At 42.0% G+C, this 26,547-nt stretch overlaps 1 protein-coding gene across 1 annotated transcript in view; it reads right to left on the reverse strand.

Annotated features, from left to right (window-relative positions):
- Window positions 1-26,547, reverse strand: part of LOC124718638 — a 526,059-nt gene that overhangs the window by 238,192 nt on the left and 261,320 nt on the right. The window contains exon 4 of the mRNA XM_047244262.1: window positions 5,858-5,980. Coding sequence (XP_047100218.1) covers window positions 5,858-5,971 — 114 coding nt within the window. The 5' untranslated portion in view covers window positions 5,972-5,980. The remainder of the gene's footprint in view (window positions 1-5,857; window positions 5,981-26,547) is intronic.

A 26,547-nucleotide genomic window follows, 5' to 3' on the forward strand; every position in this document is an offset into this window, starting at 1 on the left:
CTTTTCAACCATGTTAAGTCAGTTGGTTAAAAGAGGTGGGAAGCGAGCTTGTAATATTTAGTTCACGTAGAATTTTATTCCACCCTGAGGAAGATAAATAAGGAAACTGAAAAAATACCTCAAAGTGACAAATAATACATAGGGTGAAGTGGGGTAAGTGTAACCATGGGGTTAGTGTAACCACGGCTTATGGTGCCTTAAAGAAGCTGTATTTTTACCTCTGACCTATCACACATATTAATTTACTCCTTGCTTTGTTATATTTCACCATAAGTTGTCAAATCTGACATAAATTGGTAATTAATTTTTGGACTTGAATTGACGTCTACATTTTCACTCTGCGAGTGAGTGACATGCTAAGAATTTGGTAGTCTGTCATTTTTGCAGTTTTAAAGATAACTGCACAATTTTTTGGTTACAAACTAACTTTTGCATGACAATTTCAAATATTAGAATCATTTTGCTCTACTGATAAAACTCTTGGTATGCCAGGCATGGTTACACTTACCCCAACTTTTTCCCATGTGGGGCAAGTGTAACCAACAGGCTGGGGCAAGTGTAACCAGGGGGGGTTACAGTTGCCCCAAACAAACTTACCGGAACAGATTTATTTATTTAAGCCGTAACCTTGTTTTTGCCATCACACTAGATCAACTAAACTGGCCTTCCTGCACATATGGATACCAGAATACTTGATGTGCTGGATTTGTAGGCCTACTGAGTTTGTGTGAGATATTTTTTATTTAAGTCTACTATATTTTTAAACCACGTTTCCTTTTATAAATTATGACACAGTCCGACAGTGTAGTCCCACTGGTAAAACAAAGAAGAAAAGGGTTGCACCAGGAGCTGAAGTTATCACTTTTCAAGATGCCATCTATAAAGAAAAAGATTTTAAAGGAAACAAGAATAATAAGGAGAAAGCAAAACGAAAAAGCATTATCGACATAAAAAAGGGCTTGGTAATGAAAAGTAAATCTTCCAAACAAAGTGCTGTTACTTTATTCAAAATGGCATCTCGGAATGTTGTGGAAAAAAATCCCTGATTGCTCATGTGGGTAACAAGAAAAAAAGACTGGAAGTTGAATCAACAAGTGAAGAAAGTGAAACTGAAGGAGGCCTATCTTTAATAAGTAGTGTTGAAGAAAATGGGACCATAATAACACTGGACAATATCAGGAAAGAAATGGTAAACTGTGAAGAAGAAAAAGAGGCAAACTTTTTAGAAGCCAAAGATAAAATTACAGTTGGAAACTATGTTCTGGTAGCTTTTGCAACAATATGTAAGAAAGTTCATTTTATTGGGCAAGTTACAAAAATTAGTGCTTTAGGAGATCCAGAAGTGATTTTCCTCAGATGCAAAAATAAGACAAAGCATGGCACCACATTCTACTGGCCTGATACAAGAGATGAGACAGAAGTTCCATCCTCTGATGTCATTTCAGTGCTGCCTGAGCCTACTTTGAGTCGCAGGGGATACCTGACATTTGGTGTTACATTTGATTCATACAACATTCAGTGACTAAATAATAGTTAGGGCCTAAGTGTGAATATAATAAGTTGAATTAGGGCAGTTTAGTGTTAAACACAAATTGCCAACAACTTTAGTTCAATTACCATGAAAAATAATAGAAAGTGAACTTATAAAGTGAATTTTTCTTTTCTCTTGATACTAGATATTTTATTATTTTTGTTAAATTGCCTACTAAAGAAAAAATATTACTTTTGTAGAATTTAAACTAATCAATTACTGTCCTAAAACAAAAATAAATTGTCTATGAAGCATTCTGTTTCAGTGTTTTATGGTTTAGGCTAACACTTATTTTATAGTTTAGCTAACTTTTCTGTGCATTTCATAATATACAAAGAGGCATGTGCAAAAAAGTTCATATCTTGAGTAAAATTTAAGGTATTTTAATAATTTAAAAATCCTCAAATTCAGTAAAAATTGGGTAATCAGGTCACTTACCCCAAGTCTCTTTTACAATGCTCTGTATGGGTACAATAATGCGGGGTTACACTTGCCCCGAACCATGGGGCAAGTGTAACCTCACAACACAAAATTTTGAAAACAATTAATTGACCATATGATTTCTTTTTTCAAAAACAAAATGTAGATTGTTTAAAAGTCAATAAGTCAAACTTTAAGCTTGAGAAATTTCAAAATCATATCTTCAATAACAAGTTGGCAATTTGGTGTCAAAGTTGAACTATGCCAAAATGTGGTTACACTTACCCCACTTCACCCTAATTAAAAAATCTTGGACTTAACTGGGTTATTTAAATTAAACCATACACATGGCTGAACATCGAAGTATCATATTTACCTGGTCATCAGTCTCTGTTTGCTTGTTAGACACAAGTTCATGAAGCCTATGTAAGTAAACTAAAGGAGAACTGAATTATACAACTCATATGATGCAAATTTTTAAACACTTCTTAAAGGTTGGTGCAACTTCGGAACTAAATCCAGACAGGATGGTGACAAAGTTTTGCACAATTTCTGAGAAATCCTCTTTCTCATTAGAGGTGGGTCCCACTCAACCTGGTGTCTGAGTGACTTGCACTTTCCTTTTAACACTAGAAGGACCCCCTCCATCATTTTGACAGTTACTCTGTTTCAGTAAACTTATTTCTTGTAGATGATTTATTTTACAGTTCCCATTTTCTATGACTTTATTAAAGGATTTGTGAGGCCCATGTCTGCAAAGATTTAAACTTTTAGGACCTTTCTGAAAAGTGACACAATGAACTCCTGCTAAAAGTACCGCCATTTGACATTTTGCTGGGTACGAACGTGTGGACAACAGCTTTTGGAACTGTCTACAGCTACTATTGATTGCCTTCCTGTTCGGTTTATGGTATTCTACCAATCCTTTGTCAATTTCATTTGTTTCATAGTGGCCTTTTTGAGACATAGTTTGTCTGGTGTCGTATTTCAACAAATATTTTGGAAAGTATTACGGGGGTTTTCCAAGTTAATTTTGCTGTACAATAATTTGAAGCTCATTGTTCATGCTGTAATTGAATTACTGTTCATTGTTGATGCTGTAACTGATTTACTGTACGGGTATTATATATTTTCAGGTATGTCAAACAATAGTGTGCCCTTACCCCAGCTAACAGCATTAAAGACATTCATGGCAGAGCGAAGGAAAAGCTCAAATGAAAGAAATCCTTCCACTGAAAGTAGTTAAACAGCTAATGATGGAACAACGTGAACTACAACACCTACAAAAGTTGTTCCTGGAACATGGTCACAGCAGAACATCTTGAAAGTAGCACCAGGACCACAGGTTATGCAAAGAGCTCCATCAGAAAAGATATACATTATAGTGCATGGGGTTACTAACAGATAACAATAAGCTTCAAAATGTAATGAAGTTTCCACAAAACAGATGGCATGTCAAGAACCGTGTTGTGGTGACTGGACCTTTGGCCCCAAAGCAACAAAAGCCACTATATCACATTTGTATTTACAAGGAAAAATACTTTGTGTTGAAGTTCTTATCGTCAAACACGAGTACCAGCATTTTTCTGGAAGACTGAGAACACAAATAAATTCGCTGAAATTTTTCAGATAATACAATTTGATGAACAGGACTGACTGCAGAGTGAGGGTAGATCGCTTTAGAACCTGCTGCCCCTTTGGGGAACCATTAGATTGCCAATTTTTTGCATTGTTACATTTCTAGTGAAAATATCATTTTCGATGAACACCTGTTTCCAGGCAAAGCTAGATGCTCTTTAATTTAACATCTGAGTTTTAGCTTGCATGTGATTCAAAGAGGCAAAGATGAGCAGCACTCTACAGATGTTCATATTGCGGAGCACACGTAACTTGCCTTATACAGCCCTTTGTTTCTGCAGGAAGAAATATTAAATGAGCCAGGTGTGCAAAAAACTTCACAGAACAATTTTTTCATAACCAAATTAGCCTACTTGCAGAAAGCTTGAAACATAGGAGTACGAGCATTGCAGGCACAATGAGGAAATCTAGAAGGCAAATCCCTCAATCAACAATGTCTACTGTAACACCATTACACACAGCTACACAGATGGCATGACTGTAACATGCTATAAGGGAAAAAATAACAAAAATTGTATTCCTTTGAGTTCAATGAGTGACGTAGTTAGACTCCATGAACGACATCCTAAAAAGCTACCGCAATCAGTAGTGTACTACAATAACACAAAGTACACCACTGAACTCATCAACCACATGGCTCGGCTTCACACTGCGAAGTATGGATGTCGCAGATGGCCAATGCATTCCCCCCCCCCCCCCCCCCCTCCTTCAAAGTATTGCTTGGCAGCTATTAATGCATGAGTACTCTATAAGGAAGTAACAAGTGAAAAAGTAACCTAGCGTCACTTTACATGTAAGTTAGCAGGAGAACTTCAGCATATAAGACCACACAGGTGCAAAATACTCTTCCTAATATAGTACCACAACATAGCAACATTTGCATGACTTGTCAGATGAGAGAATGTAGAAGGAATACACAAGCAAGCATTTATATAAAAAGAGCAGCAAGTACGTTTGTGGAACATGTTTAGACAATGCTGAATACAAATGTTATGTGTACCACTGTGCAGCAGGTGGCTCTGAATGAGTGAAATGTGAAATCAGCTTATAAATGTTTGCTGTACCATATATTGCGCTATTCAAAATTGTATGTAAAACATCATAATTCTGTCAAGGGAGGTAATCCATTTCACATTTTGTTATCATATATATTTGGATCAATTATGTGGTATAAAATGTTCACTGTACCATGTAATTCCTCAGAAAAAAGTAAAACTATATCCTGGTAAACTGTATAAATACTATGAAAAAATTGGTATATACAGTATATGCAAATTTGTTTACTATTTTTAAGAAGGCAAACAAAACTGCACCCATCAAAATGACAGGTTGGTCCCTTCTGGATAGATTCTAATTCCCGATCCTTCTATTGTTAATCCTCCCCAACCCAATCATTGGTCCTGAGAGCTAGATTGTCTGTCAATTTTGCTTTTGTGTGTCTCTGTCAGCAAACTATAAATTTCGGTGAGGGGTATGTGTATGTGTGTGTGTGTTTTGGGAACTGGTTAAAGCTGCAGGGGAATTTAAAATGGTGTAATTAATGCCAGAATTGTGAATGAAACTGCGTCATTGTTACGTTCGTTGCTATACAAAACGAAACTAAGGCAGAGCCGTAATCGCAAAAGTTCTTAAGTATGTGCCACAAGAAATTTAATCCCGCAGTTCCATGTAAGATTCAAAATGTGAAACGTGCGTTACCGGTACCTCTGTTCACTCGCTGCTTAATGAATTCTTTAGTAAGTACCAAAGCTGCTAGATACAAATCTTTTACCAGTATCTACATTCCAAATAATAAAAATGATGCAAAACAAATATAATCAGCGACCTGATTTGCCTCTTTTCGATTTCGAATACCCGCTCACAGCGAGATAAAAGCGTATCACAGCAAACAGCTTCTGCTAGTTCATGCTTTTACCGCGAGAAGCGCCATCACTGCCTCTAGATAACGAAAACAACTTCCTTCCGCAAGGGCTGAAGTCACGCCCTTTACTGACACGGATAAGGAAGCAATGTTTTCATGCAGTACAGTAACTGAGTTGTACATCTTTAATTCTAGCTATCGCCTCGAATTCCAAGCACAAAAGGTGTAGAGACATAGTAATCAACGCACAACAGCATCTCATTTCAAATGAACTGCTTGCTTAGACCTCCTAACAGAAACTGCATGCATTCTCCTCCTAAACTAACTACATCAGATTACTGAGTCGATATTTAAAAGAACAATATAAATTATCAATAAAACTCGCATTTCATGGTTCTGTGACTCACCTCATTCTTCTCGTCTTCTTCCTTTGGCTCCTGCATACTGCCCTCTTTGTTGCAATGTCCCACTGGCTTTGGCATCAGATTCAGTCTCGCCAAGAGTGACTCTGTCGTAGTCATCTGCTGGTACTGCAACACACATTCAAAATGGCCTTGTAAGCATACGAAATGTAGAGAAAATTGTTTCCTGAAAACATAGACACATAATCACTACGTTGCATCGGGCTCCCAAACGCGGATTTCATAAGCCGTGGTCATGTAAACACTTCAGTATCGACTCGCCGGGTTTCAATTTCTACAATCGGCTTTCGTTTCGATTAAACGCACATCCGTTTTTGAAACCCACTTGGGTTGTCACGTTACCGTCTTATTTTTACAAATTTTCTGCTAATATGGACGGGTTGACTTTCTGTGCAGCGAGGAGAAATAGGAATATCCGCTTGAGCACGAAGTTGTCTACAAAATCCCTAAGAATTCTCTGTAAATAATGATCTAAAAAATTGTACTCATTAGAATCGCCTTTATTTAAAGGATACTTAGAATAAATTTTGCAAAACTGGAAGAGGAAATTGTTGGATTGGGAATCTCCATTGGAGAAGAAATACTGCATGTTTCATTCTTCGCCAACGACCACGTCCTGACAGTAGCAGACAAAGAAGACTCCAGTTATGTAAATATTCAGAAAACTGCACGAGGAATACTCAAAATGGGGCCCAACTACAAACACAAAAAATACGGAATACATGTTAGTAAATGAGGAGGACCAAGACCGTCTGGATGTAGGATTCTGTAAGACTAAAGATGTCTACACGTTTAAATACTTGGGCGTCACTTTTACAACAGATGGGAGAAGCACACAAAACATTTCAAATAAAACTGGCTAAGTAAAAAGAGAAATTTTGGTACGGTCACGCCCAACGAATGGACGATAACCGATGGCCAACAAGAATCTATGAATGGGCATCAGCTGAAGACGAAACCCCTGACTGCAATTAGACATTAGCTAGTACCCCCGTCCTCCCTCGCCCCCTTCCTCCACATTATCATCAGCTTTAGCACCTAGATAAACTGTAGAATGAAAGACTTTTCTTGGAAAACCTTTATTTTTTTCATTATGAAAGATGAATGACAATTTGTGTGTGTGTGTGTGTGTGTGTGTGTGTGTGTGTGTGTGTGTGTGTGTGTGTGAGAGAGAGAGAGAGAGAGAGAGAGAATTAATGACAAAGGAATTCGTGGTACACCGCAAGTACTACCCACATCTCCTTCTCAGATAAGAAAGCTAACTATCAGCAGTGAGGGTAGACACTTGCCACAAAACACACTTCTCCTGCATTACTCCTCTCCACTGAGATACTTGCTTGACCTGCACACTGCAACCCATTTAAAATCAACCAAGTTAAAATGTATGCTCTATACTTAGTGTTCGTAAATCACTTGACTGCTGCACTCCTAACTTCTGAATTGACAGAAATTGGACGACTTCAGGCTTTGTTGCTGACCACTCTAATAATAATAATAATAATAACACTGGGTACAGTACTGTACTAGCCCTTATATAGTTATTGCTGTGTCAATTAACTCCTTTGTGTGTTTCGAAGCGAGTAATGAGGCAATTTGTGGGCTACTGCGGGTACTATCTAAAACTTGGAGAAGGTATTTTCTTGACATGCTAAGCATTTGTTAAATATGTGTCTTACTTTTATCATCAGCGATGCACGGGACAAAGCACAACATATGTGTGTAGTGGGTGGACGGTGTGAGAAACCTGTACCCTTCATCGCATTAATGCTATTAACTGAGAAAAAGTAATTGTTGATAACTTAAGACTCTTACAAAATTGTGATAATAGTAATGACCTCTTGAAAATAAGTTTCGTGACTGAAACAGAATCGAATCATTTAGTTTTTACCCCTCAGGAGTAATTACCCCCAGGTTGGGACCTGGAAGGTGGCGCCTTGAGGAAAAACGCTGGACAAACATGGAGAACCTGCGAAGCGGAGGGCAATGACTGTCATAAAAAGGTCGCCCGCGCTATGTAATGTATACCTGTAATACTTAACTGAAGGGGAACAGTCATTGTGCCCCCCCCCCCCAAAAAAATTATTGAACACTAAAATACACACACACACACACACACACACACAGACACACACACACACAGACACAGCACAAAAAATATATATCACACCAAAACACACACACAGGACAAAAACAAAACAAAAAAATAAAATAAAATAAAATTAATATCACATCAAAAAACACTCTCTCTCTCTCACACACACACATACACAAACGCACACACAAATGCATACACGAACAGACCACAGATACTTCAATAGTTACACTCATAAGTTTGGCAATAATATTCGATCTTTGGCAAAAACATTTGACAGTCGGCAACAGAAACCAAAACATTGCATTAAAACAAGCGTTCAGTGCATAGTGCTGTGGAATGTGGAAAAAACCGCAAATTGGCGTTCATAAGAAGAAGAACAACACCAAAAATGCAACAGGAGCGTAATATGTAAGAAACTGTCCACGCAACCTGTAAGTACAGTTCAAAACATTACTACTTAATAGGAAATACCAACTACCAGGGCCGGCCGAAGTGGCCGTGCGGTTAAAGGCGCTGCAGTCTGGAACCGCAAGACCGCTACGGTCGCAGGTTCGAATCCTGCCTCGGGTATGGATGTTTGTGTTGTACTTAGGTTACTTAGGTTTAACTAGTTCTAAGTTCTAGGGGACTAATGACCTCAGCAGTTGAGTCCCATAGTGCTCAGAGCCATTTGAACCAACCACCAGAACTGTTTATAACCTATAGGCACAGTGACAAAAATGTAAATAAAATAGCTAACATATGTACATATTCCAGGCCACTGATGATGCCTTGCAGAAAATAAAGGCGAAACGCGTATGGCACTAAAATTGTGTTTTATTCAGTTGCTGTCAGACGGTCCATAAGTAAAAATTATCAATATACCGTAATATTACACGCAACTGAGGAAGACAGGACTACAAAAGTTGAAGATGTTAATCAATGGCTATTGAACGGGAGGTGTTGGGGTGGACGGCAAAGGACAGTTCCATCCCGCACGTTTGCCCTGAGAAGGGGGAGTAACCACCTTCTCCCTCATACGGTAGAAGTTGCATCATCACATGTCGTTATTCTCACTGTCGAGCGTCGTGACTCCGTGAATCCATCGCGGACGGTTATCAGCTTCTCTCAGAGCAGTTGTTCCCAGGCTGGGGTAAGTACCCCCTGAGGGGTAAAAACGAAACGATTCGATTGCGTTTTGGTCGTGAAACTACATCTTTTTTTAAAAAAAGATCACTACTGTTACCTCTCATCTTCATCACATAAGCCACCCATTTCACACATTCTTTTTACTCTGCACGATGCGTCTATGACAGCAAGACCGAGACACATAACACCACATATGCTTAAAAACCTCATGAAACTGACTTCTCCGAGTTGTTGGGATTTCCGGGAATAGACTAGAAATTGGTTCATTATTCATTCTGCAACAATAAACGAACTAACAGGCAACACAAGAAACTGCAGGTCCTACGCTCTAATAACAATAAAAATAATAATAATACTCGAAGAAAGCAATCTTGATCCGAAAATAAGACGACTCAACCAACAAACCCTAACCGACACAACTTCCAAAGTCAAGTTCAGTGGAGAAATCTCCCAACCTTTCCTCATCAAAACCGCCGTCCGACAGGGTAAACGGACTCTCCGCCACCATCATCGTTCTCGATAAGGTCATCAAAGAATGGGAATAGGAAGTGAAAAAACAAAACAGCTGGAGACGCATCATGCTAGGAAAATAACGGGATAACATCAATGTCACATGTTTAACCTTCGCTGGCGTTCTGGCGATCCTCTCGGAGGATCAACAAACAGAAATTCGTCAGATCGAAGAACTCAAAGAATGTGCCGAAAAAGTCGGGCTCCAAATCTCTTCCATAAAGACGGTATTTATGGCCACAAAACAGGTCAAAACCGAAAATTTGCCGGCCGGGGTGGCCGAGCGGTTCTAGGCGCTACAGTCTGGAACCGCGCGACCGCTACGTCGCAGGTTCGAATCCTGCCTCGTGCATGGATATGTGTGATGTCCCTAGGTTAGTTAGGTTTACGTAGTTCTAAGTCTAGGGGACTGATGACCTCAGAAGTTAAGTCCCATAGTGCTCAGAGCCATTTGAATTTGAACCGAAAATTTGATCACAGAATACGGCACAATAAGCAGAGTCAATCACTTTAAATACTTAGGTAAAATCATCGAACCTACAGGAACAGAAAGATTAGCCCAAACAGCACGTGAAGTCAAAATGCGAAAACCATACGGGAAAATTGTGAACATCTACAACAAAAGGTGCAAGAATATCAAAACAAAAATTCGACACTATGCGACTGTCATCAAACCCGAAGCACTGTATGCAAGCGAGACCCTAGACCTCAATTACAAAGGGGATCTCGATAGCATAAAAATAGTTGAAAGGAAAATAATTCGCAAAATCCTGGGTCCAAAGATCACAGACGAAGGATATCGGCTACATTCAAACATGACACCAGGAAAAAACCTCCAACATTGAAACAGACTTCCGCAAACGACGAAGTTCTATGGACACATCATGAGACTGGATGACAACAGATTAACAAAGAATATTCTAATGTACTCACAGAAACTAAAAACGAAAGCAGTCTGGATCAAACAAGTTCAAACTGATCTCAAAAATGTCAACATCACATCATCAGGCATCGCAGATCGAAAAATCACACGAGGATCCACAGCTGGGAAGTTGCACCAGAAGAATAACCCTAAAGATCTACGGGAAAATGGACGGAAAAATGTGGAACTAAGCATAACGAGAGGATGAAACAATTCTGGAAGGACAAGAAAAATAGCATCCACCAATCGTAGTTCGCTTTGTGTGGGCCTCTACGGGTCTAAACAGTTTAAATAAATAAGTAATAATATCTGTAAATATTATTGTTAGTGCCAGTGATAAGCCTCAAAGTATTGGCAGCCTCAAGTTTCCCAATTTCTGCCAGTTCAGAAGTATGGAGTCCAGCAATCAAGTAATTTACAAGCAGTAGACATATGTATGGTGCACACGTTTCAATCTGATTTTGGATAGAGGTGCAGGTGCCGCTAGGAAGAGCAGTGGTGCAGAGAAAGCACGTTTTGCAACAAGTGCCAGCTTTCAATTTGGCTAGTTAGTTTTCTTCTCCGACGAGTTGTAGGAAGCAACTGTGATGCACTGAAAAGTGCTTCACCATTTTACAAGGAAATATTAGAAATAAGCATTGCTTCCTTGACTCACTAGTTCATGATTTAATAAAACGCCCACAGAAAATAAATGTCATTTACTTTTTTTTTAAAAAAAAAAAGGGTATTAATGTTGATAATGAGGAGAGGAGAAGAAAAGCGTATGAGTGTGTGTGTGTGGGGGGGGGGGGGGGAGGTGGAGTAACAGCTAATACACTAGTGTCCAAAATATTAAAGCAACAAACCGAGAATTCTTCCGGGTTGTATGGCCGTGGTCCATGGAACTCTTCTATCCCTGACGTTTCGTCCAAAGCTACGTTGGACATCTTCGGAGGTTCTCCTGGTTGTGCTGATTCTTGCCGACTGCCGGCAAGACTCAGCACAACCAGGAGAACCTCCCAAGGTGTCCAACGCGTAGCTTTGGACGAAACATCAGGGATAGAAGAGTTCCATGGATCAAGGCCATTGTAATATTAGTAATTTTCGCCTCACAAACATTAATATACGCTCAATAGTAAACGCCTGATGGCCTAAAGTTATCGAACAATTATAAAGTAAAAGAAATGAACCATCGCATAGCAGCGACAGAATCTATTATTCTTTATCTTTGCCGTTCTTGCGCGGTGCCTGTAAATCTGTATGTACATGTAACGATTAATGTCACAAAAAATAATTCTGTTGTTTCAAGAAAAATGAGGCATTGGGCGCCTCTCCTTTTACTGTTTGTATTCCATGAAAGGCGGACGCGGACTTGCTGCGTTCCGCATCGGTATTTTATATTTTATGTGAAAATATTCAGTAAATATGCTAATTGTGATTTTTCCAATCAGAAAACATGTAGTTTCTTGTAATTGATTACGAACAGACAGCATCAAGAAGACATATTGACTGTTATGTATAAAGTATTGAACCACAATGGTCATCTATTGTAATTTAATATGAAAAGGTACGTAACATTAAAAAAAGTGTGTTGAAGGTAAGTGTGCTTATTTTAGTAAATTAACCTTGATGATTTCCATCTCCTTATTTACTTGAATGATAATTATTTTATGTTGTTCATCACCAGAAATTACGATCACGCTGATAGGCCGAACGCGGCACGAGGCAGAAGGAACATTATCATTTTCCTATTATTTCTCAATCAACTTTTTTTTAAATTGTGTAATGTTGCATTTCTTTTAAAGACTATAAATCTTCTGGTCCCTTAGTGTTGTTCCGGGTATAACTACATCGCGACCATAAAAATGCACAGAAATGATAATATTGCTTCCGAACGATCTCAAATATACCAATATGCTGCTCTTATTCAGGTATTTAATGCTCAACGTATGTTATTACAATAGTGTAATCAATCTCTGATTCTGTTGCCAAGTGGTCTACCAAAATATCCACTTTTTCGATATTTTTCCAAAAAATATATATATAATAACAATTCTTTCTCTTTTGCCTCACTCAAGAGCAACGCTACACCATACAACCCGGAAGAACTCTCGGCAGCTGAAACGTCCGGTCGTGAAAGCCTTCATTCTATGAACAAACCGAAATTTTGCAAGGTTCCGTTTATTTTGCCACAAAACAGTATAAACAGGTGATAGTAAAGTAGAAACAATATAAAGAATACGCACTGTAAACAACTGCAACATGCATAATGACGGGCAAAAATGTTCTTCGTTTCTTTCCAACTTAACGGATATTCACACACATCCCGACAACTGGTTAAAGCGCTCAGTATGGGGTGTGGCCACATCTGGCAGCAATACAGGCCTGACAGTGACGGAGGATGCTATGAATGATGTCATCAGTCTCACGTTGAGCCAGTAACGCCCATTCTTCCTGCAGAGCTGCCCACAAGTCTTGGAAAGTGGTAGTTGGATGTTGACGTCTCCCTAGTGCATCCCAGACATGCTCTATGGGATGCAAATCGGGAGACTGGGCAAGCCACGCCACGCGTGCAATATCTTCCGTTTCCAAAAAAACACCGACTGTCCGTGCTCTATGAGGTCGAGCATTCTACATCTACATGGATACTCTGCAAATCACATTTAAGTGCCTGGCAGAGGGTTCATCGAACCACCTTCACAACTCTAAAAAATGGTTCAAATGGCTCTGAGCACTATGGGACTCAACTTCTGAGGTCATTAGTCACCTAGAACTTTGAACTAGTTAAACCTAATTAACCTACGGACATCACATACATCCATGCCCGAGGCAGGATTCGAACCTGCGACCGTAGCAGTCGCGCGGTTCCGGACTGAGCGCCTAGAACCGCTAGACCACCGCGGCCGGCTTCACAACACTCTATTATTCAGATCTCGTACAGCGCGCTGTAGGAATGAACACCTATATCTTTCTGTATGAGCTCTGATTTCCCTTCTTTTATCGTGGTGATCGTTCCTCCCCATTTAGATCGGCGTCAACAAAATTTTTTCGCATTCGGAGGAGAAATTTGGTGATAGGAATTTCGTGAGAAGATTCCGCCGCAACGAAAACGCCTTTCTTTTAATGATTTCCAGCCCAAATCCTGTATCATTTCTGTGACACTCTCTCCCATATTTTGCGATAATACAAAATATGCTGCCTCTCTTTGAACTTTTTCGATGTACTCCGTCAGTCCTACCTGGTAAGGATCCCACACCGCGCAGCAGTATTCTAAAAGAGGACGCACAAGCGTAGTGTAGGCAGTCTCCTTAGTAGGTCTGTTACATTTTCTAAGTGTCCTGCCAATAAAACGCAGCCTTTGGTTAGCCTTCCCCAGAACATTTTCTATGTGTTCCTTCCAATTTAAGTTGTTCGTAATTGTAATACCCAGGTATGTAGTTGAATTTACGGCTTTTAGATTAGACTGATTTATCGTGTAACCGAAGTTTAGCTAGTTCCTTTTAGCACTCATGTGGATGATCTCATACTTTTCATTATTTAGGGTCAACTGCCACATTTCCCACCATTCATATATTTTTTTAAAAATCGTTTTGCAGTTTGTTTTGGTCTTCTGGTGGCTTTATTAGTCGATAAACGACAGCGTCTTCTGCAAAGGACCTAAGAAAGCTGCACAGATTGTTTCCCAAATCGTTTATATAGAGAAGGAACAGCAAAGTGCCTATGACACTACCCTGGAGAGCGCCAGAAATCACTTCTGTTTTACGTTCCGTCAGTTACTACGAACTGTGACCTCTCTGACAGGAAATCACAAATCAAGTCACATAACTGAGACGATATTCCATAAGCACGCAACTTCAGTACGAGCCGCTTGTGTGGTACAGTGTCAAAAGCCTTCCGGAAATGCCGGCCGTGGTGGCCGAGCGGTTCTAGGCGCTACAGTCTGGAACAGTACGAATCCTGCCTCGGGCATGGATGTGTGTGACGTCCTTACGTTAGTTAGGTTTAATTAGTTCTAAGTTATAGGCGACTGATGACCTCAGAAGTTAACTCGCATAGTGCTCAGAGCCATTTGAACCTTCTGGAAATCCAGGGATACGGAATCGATCTGAAATCCCTTGTCAATAGCACTCAGCACTTCATGTGCATAAAGAGCTAGTTGTGTTTCACAGGAACGATGTTTTCTAAAGTCATGTTGACTGTGTGTCAATAGGCAGTTTGTTTCCGTCGAGGTAATTCTGTCCATCAGTACGACGTCTGGACCCACAGCACCTCGCAATAGCCGCGCATGAGAATCCAAGATATCCTCACTGTACCCGGCAGCAGTTAAAACTTGCTGATTCACCTAAACAATTTCATGAAGAGAAGTTCGAGTGGTCAACATAACCCCTGCCCACACTGTTACGGACCCACCTCGATATCGGTCTCTTTCCACTATGTTTCGGCTCCGAAATCGTGTTCTGCGTGCCCTCCAGTTACGAATCCGTCGAGAATCACTCCCCAGGCCAAACTAGGACTCGCCTGTGAAAAGAGAACTGGCCCACTGTTCGACCGTCCAAGTGGCATGTTGACGGCTGCACTCTAGACATTCCGTTCTTATAAGACACGTCAGAGGTAGACCAGTTTGATGAAGCCTTCTGTACACCGTTTGCCTCGGTACAACACATCCACGGGACCCTGCGAGGTCAGATGCCAGTTGCAGTGCTGTACTAAGGCGGTACCGCCGTGCCCTTACAGCCAAACAACGGTCCACTCTTTCTGAAGTCACACGTAGTCGGCCCTGTCCTGGTCTCCGCGATATACACCACTGGCCATTAAAGTTGCTACACCACGAAGATGACGTGCTACAGACGCGAAATTTAACCGACAGGAAGAACATGCTGTGGTATGCAAATGAGTAGCTTTTCAAAGCATTCACACAAGGTTGGCGCCAGTGGTGACACCTACAACGTGCTGACACGAGGAAAGTTCCCAACCGATTTCTCACACACAAACAGCAGTTGACCGGCGTTGACTGGTGAAACGTTGTTGTGATGCCTCATATAAGGAGGAGAAATGCGGACCATCACGTTTCTGACTTTGATAAAGGTCGGACTGTAGCCTATCGAGATTGCGCGTTGGTCGAGATCCAATGACTGTTAGCAGAATATGGAATCGGTGGGTTCAGAAGGGTAATACGGGACGCCGTTCTGGATCCCAACGGCCTCGTATCACCAGCAGTCGAGATGACAGGCATCTTATCCGCATGGCTGTAACGGATCGTGCAGTCACGTCTCGATCCCTGAGTCAACAGACGGGGACGTCTGCGAGACAACAACCATCTGGACGAACAGTTCGACGACGTTTGCAGCAGCATGGACTATCAGCTCGGAGACCGTGGCTGCGGTTCCCCTTGACGCTGCATCACAATCAGGAGCGCCTGCGATGGTGTACTCAACGACGAACCTGAGTGGACGAATGGCAAATCCTGGTTCTGTTTACAGCATCATGATGCTCACATCCGTGTTTGGCGACATCGCGGTGATCGCACATTGGAAGCCTGTATTCGTCATTGCCATACTGGCATATCACCCGGCGTGATGGTAAAGGGTGCCATTGGTTACACGTCTCCATCGCCTCTTGTTCGCATTGACGGCACTTTGAACAGTGGATGTTACATTTCAGATGTGTTACGACCTGTGGCTCTACCCTTCATTCGATCCCTGTGAAACCCTACATTTCAGTAGGATAATGCACGACCACATTTTGCAGGTCCTATACGGGCCTTTCTGGATACAGAACATGTTCGACTGCTGCCCTTGTCAGCACATTCTCCAGATCTCTCACCAATTGAAAACGTCTGGTCAATGGTGGCCGAGCAATTGCACCGTCACAATATGCCAGTCACAACTCTTGATGAACTGTGGTATCGTGTTGAAGCTGCATGGGCAGCTGTACCTGTACACGCCATCCAAGCTCTGTTTGACTCAATGTCCAGGCGTATCACGGCCGTTATTACGGCCAGAGGTGGTTGTTATGGTTACTGATTTCTCAGGATCTATGCACCCAAATTGCGTGAAAATGTAATCACATGTCAGTTCTAGTATAATATATTTGTCCAGTAAATACCCGTTTATCATCTGCATTTCTTCTTGGTGTAGCAATTTTAATGGCCAGTAGTGCAGTTTTGGTCTCTATAAACTGTCCTCTCATCCGAGAAACAACAGAACAATTTACATTAAGCCATCGGGCCACATCAATTTTGCGACTCTCCTGCTGCCATTCTTCCTATGGCCCTACACAGCAGAGTCTGTGGCCCGCTTCTCTGTGCCATACTGCATCGTCTGTGAGTGTTTACACAGCGAATGAGGATGTGGGGTTACTCTGCGAAGACTACACCGCTTGATAGGTGCCCTGACGTCATTGCTGGCGTGGTTGTCCGTTTATCGGAATGCCATCTTCCGTGCAAAACACGATCGTAACGACATATGTTGACAGTTTGTATGATTATATCCTGAATTAGACATAGGACTGGGAAATAGCAGTTTGTTCTTTTATTTTGGACACCAGTATATTTGAGGGGGCTGCAGGGAAATTGTCTCAGTAAGGTTGGGACCACTTGCTAAAGAGGTAGACTGGAGGTCTTCACGGTTTGGTCGATGCACATGCTCACTGATCTCCACCTCGATTTTTCCTTCCATGATTAATGTTTCTAGATTTTCTCCGCATCATTTTACAATTCTTTAGTTGGCACGAGAACAAAGGAACCTAGAGATACTGAGTTGCTTAATAATGGACACATTAGTTGTTTATATTAAGATAGTGACTGTTCTTGAAAGAACAGATACCATTGATGACCGTGCAGCTTCTCTAGAACAAATGATAATTAATTGAAACCCTCAGCTGCCGACAGGTGTTGTTGACATACCTCGATGGGGACAGCTGAAAATGTGCCCCGACCGGGACTCGAACCCGGGGTCTCCTGCTTACATGGCAGTCGCTCTAACAATCTGAGCCACCGAGGACACAGATGAATAGCGCGACTGCAGGGACTTATCCCTTGCACGCTACCGGACGCTGACCTTCGTCTGTGCGAATGCGCACAGGTTGTCCGAGCTCTTACGGGAATAGTCACCTTAGTGGGCGCGAGTAATGAGTGGATGGACAAAGTATCTATTAGGGACATCACGTATGTAAATTGTGGACAGTTGGGAAAGTGATTCTCACGCGAAGGATGCAAGGGATAAGTCCCTGCAGTCGCGCTATTCATCTGTGTCCCCGGTGGCTCAGATTGTTAGAGGGACTGCCATGTAAGCAGGAGATCCCGGGTTCGAGTCCCGGTCGGGGCACACATTTTCAGCTGTCCCCATCAAGGTATGTCAACAACACCTGTCGGCAGCTGAGGGTTTCAATGAATTATCATTTACATTAGTTGTTCTTTCCGTTCATTCCATGGACAGTAAAGTGCGCCAGCACCAAAACTCAAACGCATCAATACGTCTCTTGTCTGGCCTTAAGGGTCCACGTTACGCAAGTGTGCAAGATGAGGTAAAACGCGAGTGCTTGAACAAGCCGACTCTTTGTACTTCTTCGTTATCGTTCTGTTCTGCCAGATGTCGGTGGGCTACTGCGTCGCCACTCACGCCGGCGTGATCCGTCCTCTTATCTCGTCTTCAGATCTTCCCGTGTCGCAGATGCTTGACACAAGATGATGAAAGAATCCACGACTTGCAGTTCATTTGATCCACCCGTGTTCTTCGATCAGTTATCACCAGTTTGGACCTGCTGAGACTGATATCTAATCCATATAATATACTGACGTTCTTTACTTTTTTTTGGTAGGTCAGCAAGTTCACCTTAGCTGTTTGCTAGCAGCACGGTGCCATCGGCAAATTGGAGGCTGTTAATAGTCCTTCCACCAACTGAGATGCCTCTAAATTGTAAATTTGTGGTAAGATCTTATGGGATCATACTGCTTATGTCATCGGTCCGTAAGCTTACGCACTACTTAATCTAATTTAAACTAAGCTACGCTATGGACAACACACACAACCATGCCCGAGGGAGGACTCGGACTACCAACGAAGGGGGAGGGGGGGGGGGGAGAGGGGAGCGGCACGGACCGTGACAAGACGCTCCTAGACCGCGCGGCTAGATGCCGCTAGGCCAACCATCAAGAGCTTCGGCACAGATGTTCTACGTTTGGGGGTATAACACATCTACATGGATACTCTGCAAATCACATTTAAGTGCCTGGCAGAGGGTTCATCGAACCACCTTCACAATTCTGTATTATTCCAATCTCGTACAGCGCGCGGAAAGAACGAACACCTATATCTTTCCGTACGAGCTCTGGTTTCCCTTATTTTATCGTGATGATCTTTTCTCCCTATGTAGATCGGTATCAACAAAATATTTTCGCATTCGGAGGAGAAAGTTGGTGATTGGAAAATCGTGAGAAAATTCCTCCGCAACGAAAAACACCTTTGTTTTAATGATGTCCATCCCGAGTCATTTCAGTAACACTCTGTCCTCTATTTCGCGATACTACAAAACGTTCTGCCCTTCTTTGAACGTTTCGATGTACTGCGTCAGTCCTACCTGGTAAGGATCCCACACTGCGCAGCAGTATTCTAGAAGAGGACGGACAAGCGTAGTGTAGGCAGTCTCCTTAGTAGATCTGTTACATTTTCTAAGTGTCCTGCCAATAAAGTGCAGTCTTTGGTTAGCCTTCACCACAACATTTTCTGTGTGTTCCTTCCAATTTAAATTGTTCGTAATTGTAATACCTAGGTATTTAGCTGAATTTACGACTTTTAGATTAGACTGATTTATCGTGTAACCGAAGTTTAACGCGTTCCTTTAAGCACTCATGTGGATGACCACACACTTTTCGTTATTTAAGGTCAGCTGCCACTTCTCGCACCATTCCGACATTTCTTCTAAATCGTTTTGCAATTGGTTTTGATCTTCTGATGACTTTACTAGTCGATAAACGACAGCGCCATTTGCAAACAAGCTAAGACGGTAGCTCAGATTGTCTTCCAACCCGTTTATATACATAAGCAACAGCCGTATCTCACACTTTTTGGTAGATTGAAGAAATCATATGTGCCAGCACTTGTTTTCACAGCTGCGAGGTAATTATTGTATAGAATTCTGATTAATGGTGTCAAACGTGGCGGGACTCTAATCTGTACAACCGCCTGCCACAAACTTTCCCAGACAACATGGCCAAAGGCTTTCCTATACTCAAGGAAACCGATGAAAAATGGAACAGGGAACTCGCGATTTCTCATATTACTTGTCGTATGTTGATTATCTGTCCATATAGCGGTAATAAAACCTTAAAGATGCCTAACAGAATGACATGTTCAACGCAACAAAGCATTCAGCAATGTTTATAACCACACACAACTATGGGCCGGCCGAAGTGGCCAAGCGGTTCTAGGCGCTTCAGTCTGGAGCCGCGCGACCGCTACGGTCGCAGGTTCGAATCCTGCCTCGGGCACGGATGTGTGTGATGTCCTTAGGTTAGTTGGGTTTAAGTAGTTCTAAGTTCTAGGGGACTGATGACCTCAGATGTTGAGTCCAATAGCGCTCAGAGCCATTCACACAACTACGGCCTTATCACAACCCATGGAGTGACTTCCTTGTCCAAACGACCACGGCAAGTGAGTCTATTCATGCAGCGCTCCTAGAATATTCCTGTACAGCTCGCTTGTGAGGAATGGATGTTTCTGTTTACACGTCGTCGACAAAATTGCTTGTGCTGTGAAAGCTGCATGCTGCGGAGTTCGGCGCCATTACCGTGAAATTAAGGTTATGAGGGAGCGTCCTTATAAAAAAGTGGAAATACAGCAAAAGACTGAAGGAACTATAACAGTGACCGTTCAGTTTACTAATGGTCGCCGCGTTCGATGGCCGTGTGGTCCAAGGCGCGTTGCCATGGTTCGCGCGGCCCTCCCTCGGGCATGGATGTGTGTGTGTGTGTGTGTGTGTGTGTGTGTGTGTGTGTTGTCGTTAGTTTAAGTTAGATAACGTAGTGTGTAAGTCTTGGGACCGATGACTTCAGCAGTCTCAAATGAGAATTATATTAATACCTTCAGCTGCTGGCGGGCGTTGATATATATACCAACGGGGAAAGGTGAAAATGTGTGCCCCAACCGGGACCAGACCCCGGGATCTCCTGCTTACATGGATGACGCTCTATCCATCAGAGTCACCGAGGGCACACAGGATAGCGCGACTGCAGGGACGATCTCGCGCACGCCTCCCGCGAGACCCACATTCTCACTTTATATGTCCACACATTCGTAGTAAGGATGTACAGGGTTGTCTCACTAGGGGTAAGATAGATACTGCCTACAGGAAAATTAAAGAGACCTTTGGAGATAAGAGAAAGACTTGTATGAATATCAAGAGCTCAGATGGAAACCCAGTTATAAGCAAAGAAGGGAAAGCCGAAAGGTGGAAGGAGTATATAGAGGGTCTATACAAGGGCGATGTACTTCAGGACAATATTATGGAAATGGAAGAGGATGTAGATGAAGACGAAATGGGAGATAAGATACTGCGTGAAGAGTTTGACAGAGCACTGAAAGACCTGAGTCGAAACAAGGCCCCGCGAGTAGACAACATTCCATTAGAACTACTGATGGCCTCGGGAGAGCCAGTCATGACAAAACTCTACCATCTGGTGAGCACGATGTATGAGACAGGCGAAATACCCTCAGACTTAAAGAAGAATATAATAATTCCAATCCCAAAGAAAGCAGGTGTTGACAGATGTGAAAATTACCGAACTATCAGTTTAATAAGTCACAGCTGCAAAATACTAACGCGAATTCTTTACAGACGAATGGAAAAACTGGTAGAAGCCGACCTCGAGGAAGATCAGTTTGGATTCCGTAGAAATGTTGGAACACGTGAGGCAATACTGACCTTACGACTTATCTTAGAAGAAAGATTAAGAAAAGGCAAACCTACGTTTCTAGCATTTGCAGACATAGAGAAAGCTTTTGACAATGTTAACTGGAATACTCTCTTTCAAATTCTGAAAGTGGCAGGGGTAAAATACAGGGAGCGAAAGGCTATTTACAATCTGTACAGAAACCAGATGGCAGTTATAAGAGTCGAGGGGCATGAAAGGGAAGCAGTGGTTGGGAAAGGAGTGAGACAGGGTTGTAGCCTTTCCCCGATGCTATTCAATCTGTATATTGAGCAAGCAGTAAAGGAAACAAAAGAAAAATTCGGAGTAGGTATTAAAATTCATGGAGAAAAAGTAAAAACTTTGAGGTTCGCCGATGACATTGTAATTCTGTCAGAGACAGCAAAGGACTTGGAAGAGCAGTTGAACGGAATGGATAGTGTCTTGAAAGGAGGATATAAGATGAACATCAACAAAAGCAAAACGAGGATAATGGAATGTAGTCAAATTAAGTCGGGTGATGCTGAGGGAATTAGATTAGGAAATGAGACACTTAAAGTAGTAAAGGAGTTTTGCTATTTGGGGAGCAAAGTAACTGATGATGGTCGAAGTAGAGAGGATATAAAATGTAGACTGGCAATGGCAAGGAAAGCGTTTCTCAAGAAGAGAAATTTGTTAACATCGAGTATAGATATAAGTGTCAGGAAGTCGTTTCTGAAAGTATTTGTATGGAGTGAAGCCATGTATGGAAGTGAAACATGGACGATAACTAGTTTGGACAAGAAGAGAATAGAAGCTTTCGAAATGTGGTGCTACAGAAGAATGCTGAAGATTAGATGGGTAGATCACATAACTAATGAGGAGGTATTGAATAGGATTGGGGAGAAGAGAAGTTTGTGGCACAACTTGACTAGAAGAAGGGATCGGTTGGTAGGACATGTTTTGAGGCATCAAGGGATCACAAATTTAGCATTGGAGGGCAGCGTGGAGGGTAAAAATCGTAGAGGGAGACCAAGAGATGAATACACTAAGCAGATCCAGAAGGATGTAGGTTGCAGTAGGTACTGGGAGATGAAGAAGCTTGCACAGGATAGAGTAGCATGCAGAGCTGCATCAAACCAGTCTCAGGACTGAAGACCACAACAACAACAACATTCGTAGTGTCCCACCCCAACACACTCATTACTCATGGAAGACATTCTTACCAAGTCCCGTAAGAGTTCGAGGAATATGTATGCATCCGCACAGAAGAAGAAGGTCATGGCCAGTATTGCCAGAACTATATACTTATATGGATATGGATATATCCGAAAGAACAGACACCATATCCATATCAACAGCCTGGTCCCATAGGAACGTACCACAAATTTCCAAATACTAATGGTCAACGAAAATTCATTGTGGATTTTCTTGACAGAGGTAGTATGGTAAATTCTTCACACTGCTGAGAGCGTAAAGAATAGGAAAAGTGTCATCCAAACTAAAGTAGCATTAAAAAAGGCAAAGTGCGTTTAAATATGGCGCGAAAGTAAACATTAGGCTACGCTACATGTGATCAATTTGTTACCACAGTGTTTATTTAGTATTCACATTCGTTAGCTTCGTCAACTCACAACCAAATTACAAATTATCACATTTCAACCTAACCTAGACCTCCGTCTACAGATCAGTCTGTTACGACAAAGAAGATTTCAGGATGTGAGACCAACGACACGCTCGAGCCAAGTGGAAGTCCTGATGCAACGTTTGCAATGGGTCACTGATACAAAGCAAAAAATAAAATAAAAATTGAGAAGATATCAAAAAGCACGGTATCCATTACTACAATTATGTGCACTTTATACACTTGTGCCATTGTTCGACAAATTCGCAATTTTTTCTGACCCGCAACAGCATTAGAAAGCTAGCTCGTTTTCAAGCTTGTCCACTAATCGCGACCGGGCCAAATATCTCACGAAATAAGCGTCAAAGGAAAAAACTACAATGAACGAAACTAGTCTAGCTTGGAGGGGGAAACCAGATGGCGCTATGGTTGGCCCGCTAGATGACGCTGCCATAGGTCAAATGGGTATCAACTCCGTTTTTTAAAAATAGGAACCCCCATTTTTGTATGTAAAGAAATATGAATGTTTCAGTTGGACCACTTTTTTCGCTTTGTCATAGATGTCGCTGTAATAGTCACAAACATATGGCTCACAATTTTAGACGAACAGTTGGTAACAGGTAGGTTTTTTAAATTAAATTCCAGAAACTACGTACTTTTCCTTATAGCATTCATTACGTATCCTGTTTCAGACCTCACGCCAGCCTGCGTGAGTTTAAGCGCGTGCCTTTCGGCTTCCTCTCATTGTGTCTAAGCTGTCTTGTCTAGACACAACATCTTCCTCTTCTGTGGAACGACGGTTCAATCTCGCGTCCGGCCATCCTGATTATGGTTTTCCGTGATTTCCCTAAATCTCTTCAGGCAAACGCCGGGATGGTTCCTTTGAAAAGGGCACGGCCGACTTCCATCCCCATCCTTCCCTAATCCGATGAGACCGATGACCTCGCAGTTTTGACTCCTCCCCCAAAATAACCCAAACCAACTATGTGGAAGCGGCGAACTAGAAGAATTTAGAGTCTGGGAGAGGGGGGGGGGGGGGGGGGTAGAAATATTCAGTAAAGAATAGTCATTCTGTTGTTTACTAGAAGGACTGTCGATACGCTTCAACTTGACCACATGTGAAAAAGATAACCACAGCTTTCTTATCAGGAATTTCGGAGAAACGTGATTAACTGCACTACTACATGTGTAAGAGTAGCACTGACTGAAGCGCCCAGAACCGCTCGGTCATAGCGGCCGGCCTGATAAATTAAAGAAGGCGTATCTAATAAGGCATTATTTTGCTTTCGTTTGAAAGATTTGGAGTATTTCATTGTTCTGACATATCTACCTGTGATGTACTTTTGCGCTAGAATATGTAACTCCGTTCTTAATCTTCAAGTTCGCCCTCGTGGTCTCGCGGTAGCGTTCTCACTTCCCGAGCACGGGGTCCCGGGTTCGATTCCCGGCGGGGTCAGAGATTTTTCCTGCCTCGAGATGACTGGGAGTTGTTGTGTCGTCTTCATCATCATCATCATTCATCCCCATTACGGTCGGAGGAAGGCAACGGCAAACCACCTCCATTAGGACCTTGCCTAGTAAGGCGGTGCGGGTCTCCCGGATCGTTCCCCTACGCTCTGTAAAGAAGCATGGGACTTCATTTCCATTCTTAATCTTCAGGAAGAGCGCAATATGTATTTACAAATTATTTTTACCTCTAGCATTACAGCTGCGAATTTCACGGTTGTTCCTGCATCGATTCTTATTATTAACCACAAATACTACTAGGAGGTTACTGCAACAGAACTACAAACGCGTCAGCACTTGGTCTAGAAAGGCACTGGCGTCTTCATACAACTGCATAGAAAACGACAGGAATTAACTGAAACTCAAAAAGTGCTGCAAAAATAGCGTAGAAAATTCGATATCGTACCACACTTACTGACATAACCCTCTCACATGTAGTGTTCCGTAGCTGTCCACTACGAAGACCTTCAGGGAATAATAAAGATGAGTACCTAGATTTCACATGTTCTAACCAGCAGAAATTTTTCAGTTGGTTGCATGGTGCGAGAAAAATGTTACCCAGTTTTGTTATCGCCGATATTCATCGTAGTACGTGTCTTTATGAAATTGTATATTTTTACTACCAGGCAATATTTCTTTCGGGAATACCCACAAAACAAACGTAGGCAAGAATCTCTTAATAAACTGATAGCGTGGAGAGCGTTTTCGCTTGCTTCTTGAGATGGTCATAACATTGTAAATGCAACATTAGGAACTCGTTTTTGGTCTTACCTTGCTCGCCATTGCGGTTATAAGACACATGACGTCTATAGGAATATCGTCGTTCATAATGACGCTGCAAATTATCACAGGCACGACGGATCAAACCTTAAGTATCCTCATGCGCACAACGCGTTAGAAGAGATTAACCACTTCACACTATTTCCCTTACATGGGCTTGTCACCACGCACTTGCCTAACGCCCCCGGTAAACTGACAGTCATGCTGTTTACTGACTGCTTTAAAGACTTAATATCTTTGGTGGACGGCAATAAACGGCAGATCCCGACAACAATCGAGATAGAGTAAATGTCCAGTTAACGGCTCCGACCAGCCTTTTCCCTCTTTAGACTCAAGCCCCCAGAAACCAAACAAGCGGTTACTACTAGGAACAGCAGAATGTTAAATATACACACATACAAATATTAAATGGTGACACAGAGAACACGTCAAAAGAAACAAAAAATAATCAAATTTTATACAGGGTGTCTCATTTTTCTTGACCACCCTAAACAACTGTTTGTCCAGATGCAAATTACAAAATGTTTCAAGCAAATGTTCTTTAGCCGTCAGGGGGACATCATTCAGCATGATTGCTTTCGTTGTAGCTTTGTTTTTTACAAAGATATGAACAACGGTACGACTTTTTTAAATGGCACCCTGTATTTTTTATTCGGTAATTCATTTTCCCTCCTTCAAAAATGTTCAAATTTGTGTGAAATGTTATGGGACTTAACTGCTAAGGTCATCAGTCCCTAATCCTACACACTACTTAACCTAAATTATCCTAAGGACAAACACACACACCCATGCCCGAGGGAAGACTCGAACCTCCGCCGGGATCAGCCGCAGAGTCCATGACTGCAGCGCCCTAGACCGCTCGGCTAATCCCGCGCGGCTTTCTCTCCTAAAGACCTATTCAGAAATGTATCACAGTGTACCATTCACTGAAACACAACGTTATTAATTACATAACACAACACTGACGTTGACGCTCCCAGCGCTTAGTGCAGGTACTCGGGGTAAAGGAACACATCAACTTGCTGACGCTAACAGAGGACAAATGTAAACATAAGTAGAGTGCACACCCTTCATTTCGTCAGCTGAAGAGTTGTGTGAGTAGAATGTACACCAACGAAGAGAAGGTAGAAATGCTACTCATCTATGGGGAATGTAAGTTAGCAGAACAGTAATTGCAACGCTGTTTTCTTAAGTACGGGTACATTTAGAACAGTAGTTTAGTCCTTTTAAGGGGCTCCGGAAAGGC

This window comes from Schistocerca piceifrons, chromosome 10 (genome assembly GCF_021461385.2).
Source record: "Schistocerca piceifrons isolate TAMUIC-IGC-003096 chromosome 10, iqSchPice1.1, whole genome shotgun sequence".
Lineage (NCBI taxonomy): Eukaryota > Metazoa > Arthropoda > Insecta > Orthoptera > Acrididae > Schistocerca > Schistocerca piceifrons.